General features: G+C 34.1%; 1 protein-coding gene across 2 annotated transcripts in view; it reads right to left on the reverse strand.

Annotated features, from left to right (window-relative positions):
• Positions 1-12,706: 12,706 nt before the first annotated feature.
• The window catches only part of LOC127852896 (kielin/chordin-like protein), a 33,099-nt gene continuing 32,402 nt past the window's right edge, over positions 12,707-13,403 (reverse strand). For both annotated transcript variants that reach the window (XM_052386952.1, XM_052386942.1), the window contains exon 6: positions 12,707-12,942. In XM_052386952.1, coding sequence (XP_052242912.1) covers positions 12,782-12,942 — 161 coding nt within the window. In that variant the 3' untranslated portion in view covers positions 12,707-12,781. The remainder of the gene's footprint in view (positions 12,943-13,403) is intronic.

Raw genomic sequence — 13,403 nt, forward strand, 5'->3', positions numbered from 1 at the left:
AGATATACGAGAAGTTTGTTACAAACCTTGTACATGTAGTCTAGTTTAAGGCATCGTATAAACATGATAAAACATGTTTATCATCAGAACGTTAAATTTTTAAGGATGAAATTTATAATAGATTTAAACGCCAGTGACTGTATAGATTCAAATGTAGAGATTGGGACTTCATCACAAGGTATAATTTATTTTGGATTGTTGCGCATACTATTGACACGGATGCATGTGTTCGATTCAGGATATATGCGAAGGCTAAACTGTTTGGGCATGTGAATAACATCCGATGTATAGTTGTTTATAAACTTTAATCTATAAAGCGTTCAAACAGTAGGTCTCATTTTTTGTGTTAAAGAATTAAAAAGCAGTTACAGAATTGATCGTTTTTGATGGTTAATATATCAGACATTTAAATCAAGGACATCAAAGAGAATGGTGGTGGCTTATGTTTCAGATGTTTTTCTCCTTGATAATTGTAAGCTGACTCCCATATTCATACAAGGTGTTGAGCAAGATTTGATGATTTATTTCTCAATGTTATATTTTCATGATGATTTATTTATAGACAAAATGCAACAATTCTACGTGGAAAATGCAATAAAAACAGCTAATCGCGAATCATCGAAATACCTCTTTAATATGTATACGTGCGCGTTCTTTAAACAAATATATTAAAATAATTAGCCGAAAACAGCTACATGTATGTGACTCGTTAATATGAAATGTTTATATTATCGTGAAGACTTGTAAACCTGCTAACTACAATAGTCAAGTTAATGGGATAATGCTCATTAAATTAACACAACATAGTTTATGTTATGTTTTCAACACACTCAGAATCTAGTAACGTGCGCATGTTTAATTAAATTGGTATACACTGAAAATCTTAGACCACGCCGAACGATATTTATTGTATCGCATCATCTTTTGCCATGTGGTTGTCAGGACGATTTCCTGACACGCTGACAACGAACGCACTTACTTTAAATCTATGCGCAATTGACATGTCGCCGCCTGTCAATCAAATCCTTATCTAAGAATTGATCTACCAATCAGCGATCGATTAATCGGGCGCGTTAGTTAGCAACGAACTGTCCGCCATTTTTCTAGACAAGCAATGTCTAGGTTCACTTTTATTGTAACGAATTTCTTTTGTTTTCCTCTTTAAAAAACGTGAATTAAAAATGGTTAAACGATTTCAATGGGGATTATGTAACTTGGACAATCAATATCCTGAAAGATTAGTTGGTGGCATTGAATTTATATCGTTTCCAAAGCCGAAAAGAGATCTTGAGAAGTGTAAGAGATGAATAAATGCATGCGGTCGTTCTTACGAACAACTGAACGTCAACACTGTCAAAGACAATTACAATATCTTTTTTTCAAATAAACAAGCAGATTTAAATAGTTTATGTTATTGATCTGATCATCACATAATAGTTCATGTTTTTTAAATAGTTTTATCAGTTACTAGGTGATTAATAGAAGCAATGTTCATCTGCATTACTTTAAGAGAAATAAAACCCAACATGAATCCTAATTCATGCTGTGTTTTATTACTCTGATAGTAATGCACTGTATTGCCATTATACATGTTATTAGAAGGTGCCACTTGATATCTTATCTTAAAGCGGGTATATACGATTTTATATATGTGTTTAATTGTAATATATTGATAAAATATGCTACAATAACACAAAATAGGCAAGAAAAATTATACATTAAAGTCGAATTTCATAAAATGCAGCAAAGAAAAATTAGCGCCCCGAGCCGATTGTGACGTACTTATTTTCCTACAATAACCGAAGCATTCGTCTTTGTATTAGGATTGGAGGTAGTGTTCGTGTGTCGTATGAATAGATATCGTTGCAGGAACTCAAATAAACCGTTAAACTAAGTTTAGATTTACATCGTACATGTATGGTATACATGCTGGCGAATTCGGCTGTACAGCCGTTTTCAATTTCAGAATTAAATATCTGGCTTATTTCGCATTTTTCGACACATGTTCTTCTTAACTTTTATTTTAATTTATATTAAAATATATATATAATAAGTTTTTTACACATTTTATATAAATTCATAAATATTTGACAAAATCGTATATACCCGCTTTAATAACGGTATCTACACATGTGCAGACATGTGGTGTCACCAATGAACGCTTTTAATCCACACTTGGAGATCGAATGCCTAATTCTCTTTTTTTCAACGAGTTTAGTTTATTTTGTTTGAAAAAAACGGAAATAAAATACGGCAAAAAACGATGTAAATAGGGTTAATGTAACTCCAGAAAGATAAGTTACATTAATTAAATATATACCATTTCCAACGCGGAAATGCGGTCTTGACAAGAGCGAGTGGAACTTTCAATGTGTAGAATTACCGAGATCACCCTTATAGAACATTTCAAAAACTGGACATGTCATGTAAGCAATAACTACGTATTATCAAGTATGAATACATCACGTGTGCATGTAGAATAATAGAGAATATTGATACCCACTTTGAGTAACTTAACGAAATCCCCGTTATAAATCGAGTTATTTGTGTGTCAGAAACAAGTGAAAACGATTTTATGTTTCTATTTCAATAAAAACGTATCGATAAATGCCATTGTATAAGAGTTATTATTACTGATATAATAAATGCGTTAACTTGTGGGAAGTCGGTACCTGCGCGAGCGTGAGATACTGGTAGCTTTACCGAATTCCTCTTCATACAACGCTACTTTATATCAGACAATGACCAAACTGAGTGTGTTGCCTTGCACTTTCAATTAAAGTGATTGATACATGTCCCATAAGCAATGTTTAATATTATTAATATCACTTTTATACGTAATAACATGTGGGATTTTGGTACCCACTCGGTGTCAGAAAGCGCGTAAAACTTCACAGAAATCCCAGTTTTAAAGCGCTATTTCGTGTCAAATACACGGGGGGATGTTTCGTTAATATTTTCGAAAATAACATGGGTTAATACCGTTGGAGAAGTGTTAATTTATTGCTAATACCACCATTACAGGTAGTAACAGGTTCGATTTCGGTAAGCGCGCAAGCGTAAGAGAGTGTGTTTCATGTACCGAAAACCCCGTTATAAATAGCTGATGTTCTCTATAAACGTATATTTTTTTTTGCATTTGCAGAAATACATGACACAAACCCCTTTTACAAGTGTTATATGGTGTAAAAAGTCCATAAAAATCATCTTGAATATCGCGTAAATCTATATGCAGTCTATAGGCAAAGAAGCCATTTTGGTGTTAGCTTGTCTAGGTTTGCTACCCGCTGAGCCACGTGATTAAGTTGGCGGAGCGATCATCGTCCAGGCGTCATGTCAATTGAATGCATCGCATTTAAAGCGGTGTGTACGATTGTGAAGCTGGAGAACCGACTTAAGCATTACCCTGCAGCTTTAAATGTTCTAATATCAAATATGAAAACATGTTGTTTGACACAACAATTACCAGAAATGTTCACAAACAACGCCCACAAAGGAAACGAAATCCAAAAAAATTACACACAAATGTCAACATTAGCATTTAATCGGCAAATAAACAACTCGTGTGAGTTTTTATTTCCTACTTTTTGGAATCGAGATTAAACGAAACAGCGACACGCGTTTTCCGTTCTATCAAAAAAGTAACCCGGAATACAAACTTCATTCCAATATTCAAACATTTATTTCCGTTCTACTTATATTGAAAATTAACAGGGGAATACGTTTCGTATTTTGTGTCAAAATTAGTACAACGAAAAACGCTTTGACGGAAATAATTTGTTTTTCTGTGTTCTGTTTTTGTTTAATATTTATCAAAATCTGAATATAGACCGATATGTGTTGATTTATTTGTTTCTTTTTTTTCGAAATCAAAATGAACAACGAAAATACCTTACGATCATTGAATATTACAAAATTAATTTAACCAGGAAGGTACACGTATGAAATCCCTTAATGTTAAATAGACTATGTCTCTAAAAAATTCCCATTTGAACGCATCCGAAACTATCAAACACAACTGACATTATACGGGGAGAGCATTGACCTGTGTACTAACGCGAATGGAATTAATCTTAATCTTAATTGAGATTCAAAATCACATTTAAACATAATTAAATAACATTTCTTTATAAAACATTCCGTTTTAAACACACAATAAAAAAACGATTTTTTTTCCATTCCTACGCAGAACTACTTTTGCGGAAGCATAATTCCTCAAACCAGAGGAATGTGATGCGTCTTAGAATAGAGGTGACAATAACGTAGTGACGTCACCATCTATGTATAAAATGACGGAGAGAGTGTACAAGAACAGTTCGAAGTTCACGGACGAATGCAATACTTGTTTGTTTTCCAACGGTTCCGTGTTATGTACAAACATGGCTTGCCAAAATATTAAAATGTTCGCGCTGCATATTTTTGTCATCTTTGTTTTAGAACTCTGTTAATCGGCTGCATTAATTATATTGATTTGTGAAATAATGAATAGCAGTGGAGGATTTATGTATATTTGTGTGTTCTATTGTATTAAACTTTCATGATTGGTCATATGAAATATAAGTTATCAGTTTTAAATGACCACACATGAAAATATCAAGCCTGTCGAGGTTATACTCACTTAGTGCTTGCATCTGTACATGTACCACTGCCCAACGTACTCTATATAACGTAGAGAGCCAATGGCAAGGCATTCAATACTTTTATAATCATATGGTGAATAATTGAACACTGTTGTCCATCGTTTGCTTCTTTTGCCAATAACACGTAGTGCAAACATGTACTAGTAAATATGTTTTCAGCACTGATTAAATGCACTTAAGTTATCATTATGAAAATTGAAACAAAAGTGTCATATTGATATATTGTGACTATTTCGACGTTTGTATTTATCAGTTTTGGTTATTTTAGAAACATTCAAGTTTCGAGAACTTTTCTTTGTAATGTTAGTGTTCGAACAACTTTTCACAACAATGCACAGTCTTGACTTCTTTTCTGGACAAGAAACGAGTTTTCAATTGTTTGTTTTTTACCAAATAAGTATGACTATACCATCTGGAATAAGGCAAGTGTAAAATACTGTTCGTTGCTCGACACGAAACTTGTACTTCGCTTCAAAGCTCGTAGTTAAGGTTTTGTAACTCTCGCTGAATAATTGTATATGTTTTCAACAATAACCTTATATTCGCTATAATTGTATGTTTACAAGGGGTGTTACGACTTAATGGGACGAGACATATCGCAATAATGTTATTTAATAACACATGTTAAAATTATCAAACACAAAATAGAGCTACTATGATTTTACTAAAACATTACAATAATGTACTAGTTTTTGTAAAATATAATTTTGCTTGGGGAAATATACATGATCCGTTCGTGTCACATACATACATATATTTAAAATACTAAAATGTATATGTTTTGTCAACAACAAACCAAACTGTGATAATTTAACGAAAAGTAGACTGAATACATAAAGTTTGTTTGCAGTTAATATTTGTATAAAGCATAAACCCTATCCTATGTTTTTGTTTTGTTACAGATGATCCAGTGGACATGATCCAGCTGATATAACACTTCGACACATGAAATGGCGAGATCTTCTACCAAGCTACAATGAAATAGCGAGATCTTCTACCAAGCTACAATGAAATGGCGAGATCTTCTACCAAGCTACAATGAAATGGCGAGATCTTCTACCAAGCTACAATGAAATGGCGAGATCTTCTACCAAGCTACAATGAAATGGCGAGATCCTCTACCAAGCTACAATGAAATGGCGAGATCTTCTACCAAGCTACAATGAAATGGCGAGATCTTTACCAAGCTACAATGAAATGGCGAGATCTTCTACCAAGCTACAATGAAATGGCGAGATCTTCTACCAAGCTACAACTGACTTATGCATGTATACTTGACGCTATCTTCCATCGAGCTACAATTTGATTTGGTCTTTAATACATATGGCTTTTACTTCCACAACAATTTCAATAAATGAAATAGTTTGTAATGATTTGAATATATGAACTCTACTATATTGCATTGGCACTTTCTTCCACTGAACGTCTATTTGTGTAAAACGTATATCTTTGACATGACGTCATCTTCTACATATCTACCATTGATTGGTGTAACACTTCTCTTGTTGACACTGAGCTTTCTGCCACAGAGTTATCATTGGTGTTACTCATTTTTACATGACATCTTCCACTTAGAAGCCATTAGAATAACACTTGTGTGCTTGACATGATGCTATCTACAACAGATCTACACATTTTGCATGGCGTTTTCTGCATCACAGCAGCCAGTTGCGTAACACTTATTAACCTTACATGGCGCCGTCTTCAACATAGCTACTATTTAGATAAAATGTATAAACTGTACATCTAGATTTCTTAAACTAAAATTACATTAGTTTACAGTTTACAAGTTTTCTGAAATAACAATACCGATATAAATTCAACATATTGTGTCAAACACTGTTTTTTGAAAGTCAAATTAATCGCCTTATTTTTTGTTATTTCATATTTTACAACATAACTTATTTTATATGCAGATATTGCGTGCCTATGTATTGGATAAGATCGACCATAGTATGTGTTGAAATACATCAATAAAATGGATATTCGCATTGAATTTGTGTAAGTTTTGTAACAATCAATTTTAAATAACACACGTGTACTTATAACTTTACGCGTGTTTTCATGGCATTTAATGAAAACATGTAATTTCCAGGTACAAAATTGCAAGCACTATTTCTTGATAAAGTGTGACAATTTTGACGTTTGCATTAACAGTGTGGGTCATCCTAGAAAAAATCCAGGTTCGAACACTATACTTAGTATTGTAAGTTTTCGAACAGCTGACCACAAAACTGCACAGTTTCGAAATTTCTCCTGAAAAAGACATGAGTGTTCAATGGTTTCTTTACCAAATAAGTATGACTATTCCATCTGAAAAAAGACAAGTGCCTGTTAACCAATATAGTAATCGGTACAAATATTGTAAGCAATGTTAATTAGACATATTGGAGTTTAAAATTTACATTTGCCCAAGTACAAAGTACACTAATATTTTATGTTTTAACTGAAATGCTTATTTCAGCCACTGTTCATACGGATCTATATAGATTAACCGGGCCCGCATTGTTCACATTGTGTAACGTTGCGCCTTACCTTTGACACATGAACACCAGCACTAATAGGAATCTTTTAAATTTAAGTGTCGTGACCAAACGTGCGTATCAAAGGAGTACACACTCGCGGATGCGGAGTTTCTGGTTCTTTAAGTGTTACAAGCATAAGTATGTGTGTTGAAACACGCTTCTTCGAAACCTTAACGCAGATTTCGAAACCTAAACGCGGACCCAAAGCTCAAGCTCAATGTTAAAGGGGTCAACATTTTTGTGCGTATGGGCATGCGCTCTGTGTGTCTGTGAGTCTGTCTGTCATACTTTTCTGGATCCTTCGATAACTTTCAAAGTTCTGCATATTTTTTCATGAAACCTGAAATATGGACAGATGGCATAATGGAATGCACGTCATTTAATTTTGTTTCTACGTCAATAATTCTGGTTACTATGGCAACAAATAGACTAGAAATATTGCTTAAAATGGTGGATCCTGCGATACCTTTAAAAGTTCTTCATATTTTTGCATGAAACTTGAAACATGGCCATATGGAGATTATAAACGTGATTTAATTTTGTTCCTACGTCAAGAATGCTGGTTGCTATGGTAGGAAATAGACTATAAATATTGCTGAAAATGGTGGAGTTTCACCTGTATGAGACTTTTATTGCTTGGCAATAGTCTTGTATAAGTTTATACAAGACATGCAAAATAAGAAAAAAGAAAATGCAAGAAAAAGACTGGACAGTATGACGATTTATAACGAAAGCGTTTGTTAATTGGATTTAATGTAATCTGACCGTTACGTTTCGCAACAAATGAACTCGAAACACGGTTGCAACATATCAGTGTTATATAACAAAATAAAGAAACACAAAACATTTAATTTACATAAACACACACAAAACTCAACATATATAGGCAATCTCAGTTAGGAGTGTCAAATATTTTTCTGTAATATATAGAGAATATTTGTTGGATTCGGTGGAATATCGAATTTATTTCACGAGTGATCATAGAAAACAATATTTACACGAGTTGCGAAGCCACGAGTGAAAATATATATTTTCTATGATCACGAGTGAAATAAAATCGATATTCCATCGAATCCTACAAATTTTCTTTTTTATTTTATGTTTTTGTGACCGTTTATTTACATTGTAAATGAGTTTTACTGGATAATTTCGCTGGATTAATGACGTCATTTCGTCGAAAAAATGACGTCATTTCACAGTAAAACAGTGAAAAATATCGATATGTGTCACTGTTATTTTTCATTGTTTAAAACAGTGGAATACCAATTTTATTTCACTGATATTTCTCTGTAAACCACCGGACAGCATAAAATAATATGTTCTATCAAGTAAAATCTATTAATTTATAACATCAGCTGTATAATATATATGATGTTCCAGGAAATCAAATAATAATTTATCATGTTAAAGTATATAATGATATCAAAGTCAATATGGCATAGAGGTAGTGTATATTTATAACAGGGATTCTCAAATATCGTAACGGAGAGGGTGCTATTTATTTAGTTATAAATAACGGATTGGTAACTTGATCGCTATTACACCGTGATACTTTGGTAAATATCGTTGTACATTCAAACCCTGGTTATTTTAGTATCTCTTTTAAAATCATACACATAGTTTATCTAAACACATACATCTATCAAACTTCTATTTGCTGGGAACAAAGGCAGATATATGTGGTTTCCTTGGGTATTCCAAGTATCTCTGAATCGAAACACTGCACCAACACAACAAATAATTCAGTGCTTTAAAACGTACTGAAGTGAGTTTATTAAAACGTGGTTTACTTAAATTATGTTATCCTCGAGAAATATAAACGACACTATATTTGTACTCTAAAACTATTAAACTAAATTCGGAAAATATAAATAATCGTAGCCGCGAAATTTATTTATACATATGAATGTTCGAAACCGATACGGTACGGTCTTTACAGTAATCTATATGCTTAATTCGTTCCGGTCGCCAATCTGTTATAACACATGTATACAAATACAAGCGTATAAGATATTAAAACGTTATATTGTTTCGCTTGCATTTAACGCGTTTTGTTTGTGTATTGATCGGTGTATAGTCAATTGCGAGTTCGGTTTCATTGTCCAGTCTACTGTGTCATAAACTTCAACAGAAAAGTTGGGACAAATTTTAAACGTAAAATATGGAAATACAGAGAAGGGGACTACACTAAACTAAGACAACTTGTGCAGAACTATGATTGGAACTACTGCTGCGATAATAACATTGACATATATACCTCAAATTTCACACGTCAACTTATCTGTTTCTGCGAAGCTACTATCCCATCCAAAACAGTCACAATATTAACAGCTGATCCACCATGGCTACATAATAATATTCGTAAAGAAATCCGACGCCGCAAAAGAGCATACAAAAAGGCCAAGGCTACCAATTCAGACCATCATTGGCACATTTATCGCCAACAACGTAATATTGTAAATTATCTGGTAAAATCAGCAAACAAGTTCACTTTGATAATCTTGCTAAACAGATACGTGAAAATCATCACTTCTCATCCGACTTCTGGAAAATAATAAAAACATTCACAAATAAAAACACCTCACATAACGAGTTGCCTCCCTTAATTCACAATGGTACAATACATGAGTCACCTCTAGACAAAGAAAATATTCTAAATTCCTTTTTCCAATCTGAATCTACTTTTACTATACCCAGTACGCATATGCACAACTTACATTCCCAAGAGCCAGATTGCCCCGTCTTTCATGATCATTTCCCGTCAAGATGTTTTAAATTCCTTAAAAGTAATGAAAACGGGAAAGGCATCAGGACCAGACAAAATAAATAGTCAAGTCCTAAAGCAAATTGCATCTGAGATTGCAGGTCCACTACAAAATCTTTTCAATTGTTCCATCAGTACTGGTAGAGTCTCTCGGAGTTGGAAAGAAGCAATCGTTTGTGCACTTCACAAAAAGTCTGATCCTCAGTATGTTGGAAATTATAGACCGATCTTCCTTTTAAGCGTTTTAAGTAAATGTCTGGAGAGAATTCTCCACAAATACATGTTCAACCATTTAAGGGCTACCGATTGTATAACCCCATTTCAATCAGGTTTCATACCAAAAGATTCCACTGTCAACCAGTTGTGTTGATAAGTGGCTGGTTACCTTCAATCCATCAAAAACCGAATCCTAAGTAATGTCTAGAAAAGTCAACCGCCCAATCCATCCCCCTCTTTTTCTCAACGACTGCCATATCACTGAGGTTTCGTCTCGGCTTAAATTTTTCTTTTTCATGTTCCTGGTACGACCATATTGAATCAATCAAGAAGAAAGCATGGCAGAGAATTAATTTAATGCGAACGTTTAAGTTTACGCTCGATAAAAAGTCCCTTCTATTGATATACACAACATTTATCAGACCAATTCTCGAATATGCTGATGTAGTCTGGGACAACATTACTACACAAGATGAAATTGAACTTGAAAAGATTCAACAGGACGCAGCAAGAATAATCAGCGGGGGAACACGTTTAGCATCTTTGCAGAATCTATATAATGAAACGGCTCTCGAACCATTATAAAATAGAAGAACAAAAAATAAACTTACCATTTTCTATAAAATGTATAATTCAATATCACCCCGCTATTTGTGTACACTGATTCCCTCTAGCGTTGGAGTAAGTTCGTCTTATTCACTTCGCAATTCTAACAATATTCGCAGCATTCAATGTAAATCACAATTGTTTTCACGATCTTTCCTACCATCAACTATAAACTTATGGAGCAATCTACCGGAATCTGAAAGAACAGCTCCTTCTCTCTCAGCTTTCAAAGCAAATCTAAACGAAGATAAATAAAAATAATGCCCCAGCTTTACTACGATAAAGAGCGGCAGTTTAACAATCTACATGCACGTTCACGAATGCATTGTAGCAGCTTAAATGAACATTTGTACGCAAAACTATTGTACACAGTCCATATTGTCAATGTGGTGAGATTGAAGATACATATCATTTTTTCTTCAATTGCCCCATTTATACTGTGAAAAGAGTTATCCTTTTTGACAATCTGTCCAGTTTTCAGCCCATACCTTTGCAATTACTTCTTTTTGGTGTTAAAGACGGATCATACGAAGTAAATTCATTAATTTTCAAACATGTTCAGTCTTTCATCCGAGATAGTCATAGATTCTAATCCTACTCCTTCTCAGGAACAAACCATTTCTGCTAACGATGCCCCGTCCCGCACTACTTCTTTTCTTATCGCAACTTCTCTTACTCGAACTTTACTCTTACACTTCCTTCCCTTTCCTTCTCAACCTATTTACATTTTTTGGTATCTATACTACCCTGTTATATGATTTGTATAACATTATAAATATTTTTTCCATTTCGAAACGGTACTCAAATACCAATCACTGAACTATATTTTTCGTAATTTTGTCATTTTTATAAGTTGTTGTTACACGTTTGGTTGTTTACACCATAACAGCAGCGCTTCTATCTGACAGAAGAGAGACATAGAATAAGCCTCGAGCTTTTTTCTCAATTCTGTCAAATTGTACCCTACAGCCTTTATATTAAGCAATACTGCATTACTTCCTGCCTTGTATATTGTTCGAAAATAATATGTATGTTTGTATTATATTGCTTATATGTACTTTCTACTGAACTAAATAAATAGTGTTTAAACCAATAGCGAGTTAGTTCAGTTCTTTATAGTTCAAATAACTTGGCCGTTATGTGCATGTGGTGTGTAGATAAACATTTGGTTGTAAAAAAAAATTGATAAATATGGTAGCACCAACTGACATGTCCATACCAAACAAGAACAAGCAAATTCGTTGAATTGATATCCCCGCCAATATGCTTCAGGACACAAAATTGCTATATTTGACACTCAAAAAAGCATTTTTTTCAAGATACAAAGGGCCATTACTCCGTTATTAACAGATGGTGTACAATGCCATTTGGCGTGCATCATCCTCTTATCCATATATATACTCATACCAAGTTTCAATGAAATCCTCGCCAAAGCACTTCCATAATATGGCTTCGGACACACACAAAAGATTTTTTTTTCAAGATACAAAGGGCCATAAATCCGTTATTTACAGATGGTGTACAATGCCATTTGGTGTGCATCATCCTCTTATCCATATATATACTCATACCAAGTTTCAATGAAATCCGTCAAAGAACTTCCAAGATATGGCTCCGGACGGACGGAAAGACGGACGGACGACGCCAAAACAATATCCCTGCGCCTATGGCGGGGGATAACAAAACTAAATAAACGGCGGTTTTGATAATTTGTATGTTGGTAAGTTGCCTAACAGCATTGATACCTATATTTTTGACGCACTAGTCAGTTTGTAAAAAAATGATGAATTTTTCCCTAATGTTCCCTTTTAAATGTAATTATGCATGCTGTATCTTCAGGATTTTCATACACACGGGCGCTTTGCTGTTTAGGAATCATGAAACATAACTGGTCAAAGATGATGTACAAACAATGGGAGTCTAATGTCTAAGGAAAAATATGTATCAAACCCACGTAAATGACTTAATTTTATTACAAACGTACATGTAATTCAAATGTAAGGATGCGTTCGTTTTTAATCCGATTGACGTTATTGTATGTCGTGAGGCCAAGATCCGCATATTGGGCAGCACTGACCAGATGGTGTGTAGCCTACGCAGGCCGGACATGCCATCATCTCGCACTGGACAGACCCGTTTTGACAGGTGCACGATTCGCAGGGGTTAGCCTTCTTTGATGGTACAGTGGCACCTAAATCATAATATCTGTCTTTGTCAACACTGGGATGTGACTTAAGCTTGCAAGTGAAGTATTAATTGGTGGTTTTGGATCCACAACAGACATAATTAATAAACATACATTTTCAAATACATGCTCATCAGTGACATCGGCATCAATATCATGATCATCATCATTATCTTGATCTTCAACAAAAATAATAATTCTATTAATTGACATAACATTTCTTGATAAATATCATCTTCATCATCTTCAATAATAATGAAACAAAATTAATAATAATAATAATAATAATAAATAAAACCAGAAATGGCGCGGAAGAGGCCGACGCGTATCCCCAAGCCGCATGTTTGACCCAGGGGCGCCCCAGGGTTTGTTATGTAGACATGCGTATTTGAGATTGACCGTATTGTCAAAATATATGATCAGTATCAATTTGAAGTAAATCTGTGTAAAAATGAAGAAGTGACTGT

Source organism: Dreissena polymorpha, chromosome 1 (assembly GCF_020536995.1).
Source record: "Dreissena polymorpha isolate Duluth1 chromosome 1, UMN_Dpol_1.0, whole genome shotgun sequence".
In the NCBI taxonomy this organism is placed as follows: Eukaryota; Metazoa; Mollusca; class Bivalvia; order Myida; family Dreissenidae; genus Dreissena; species Dreissena polymorpha.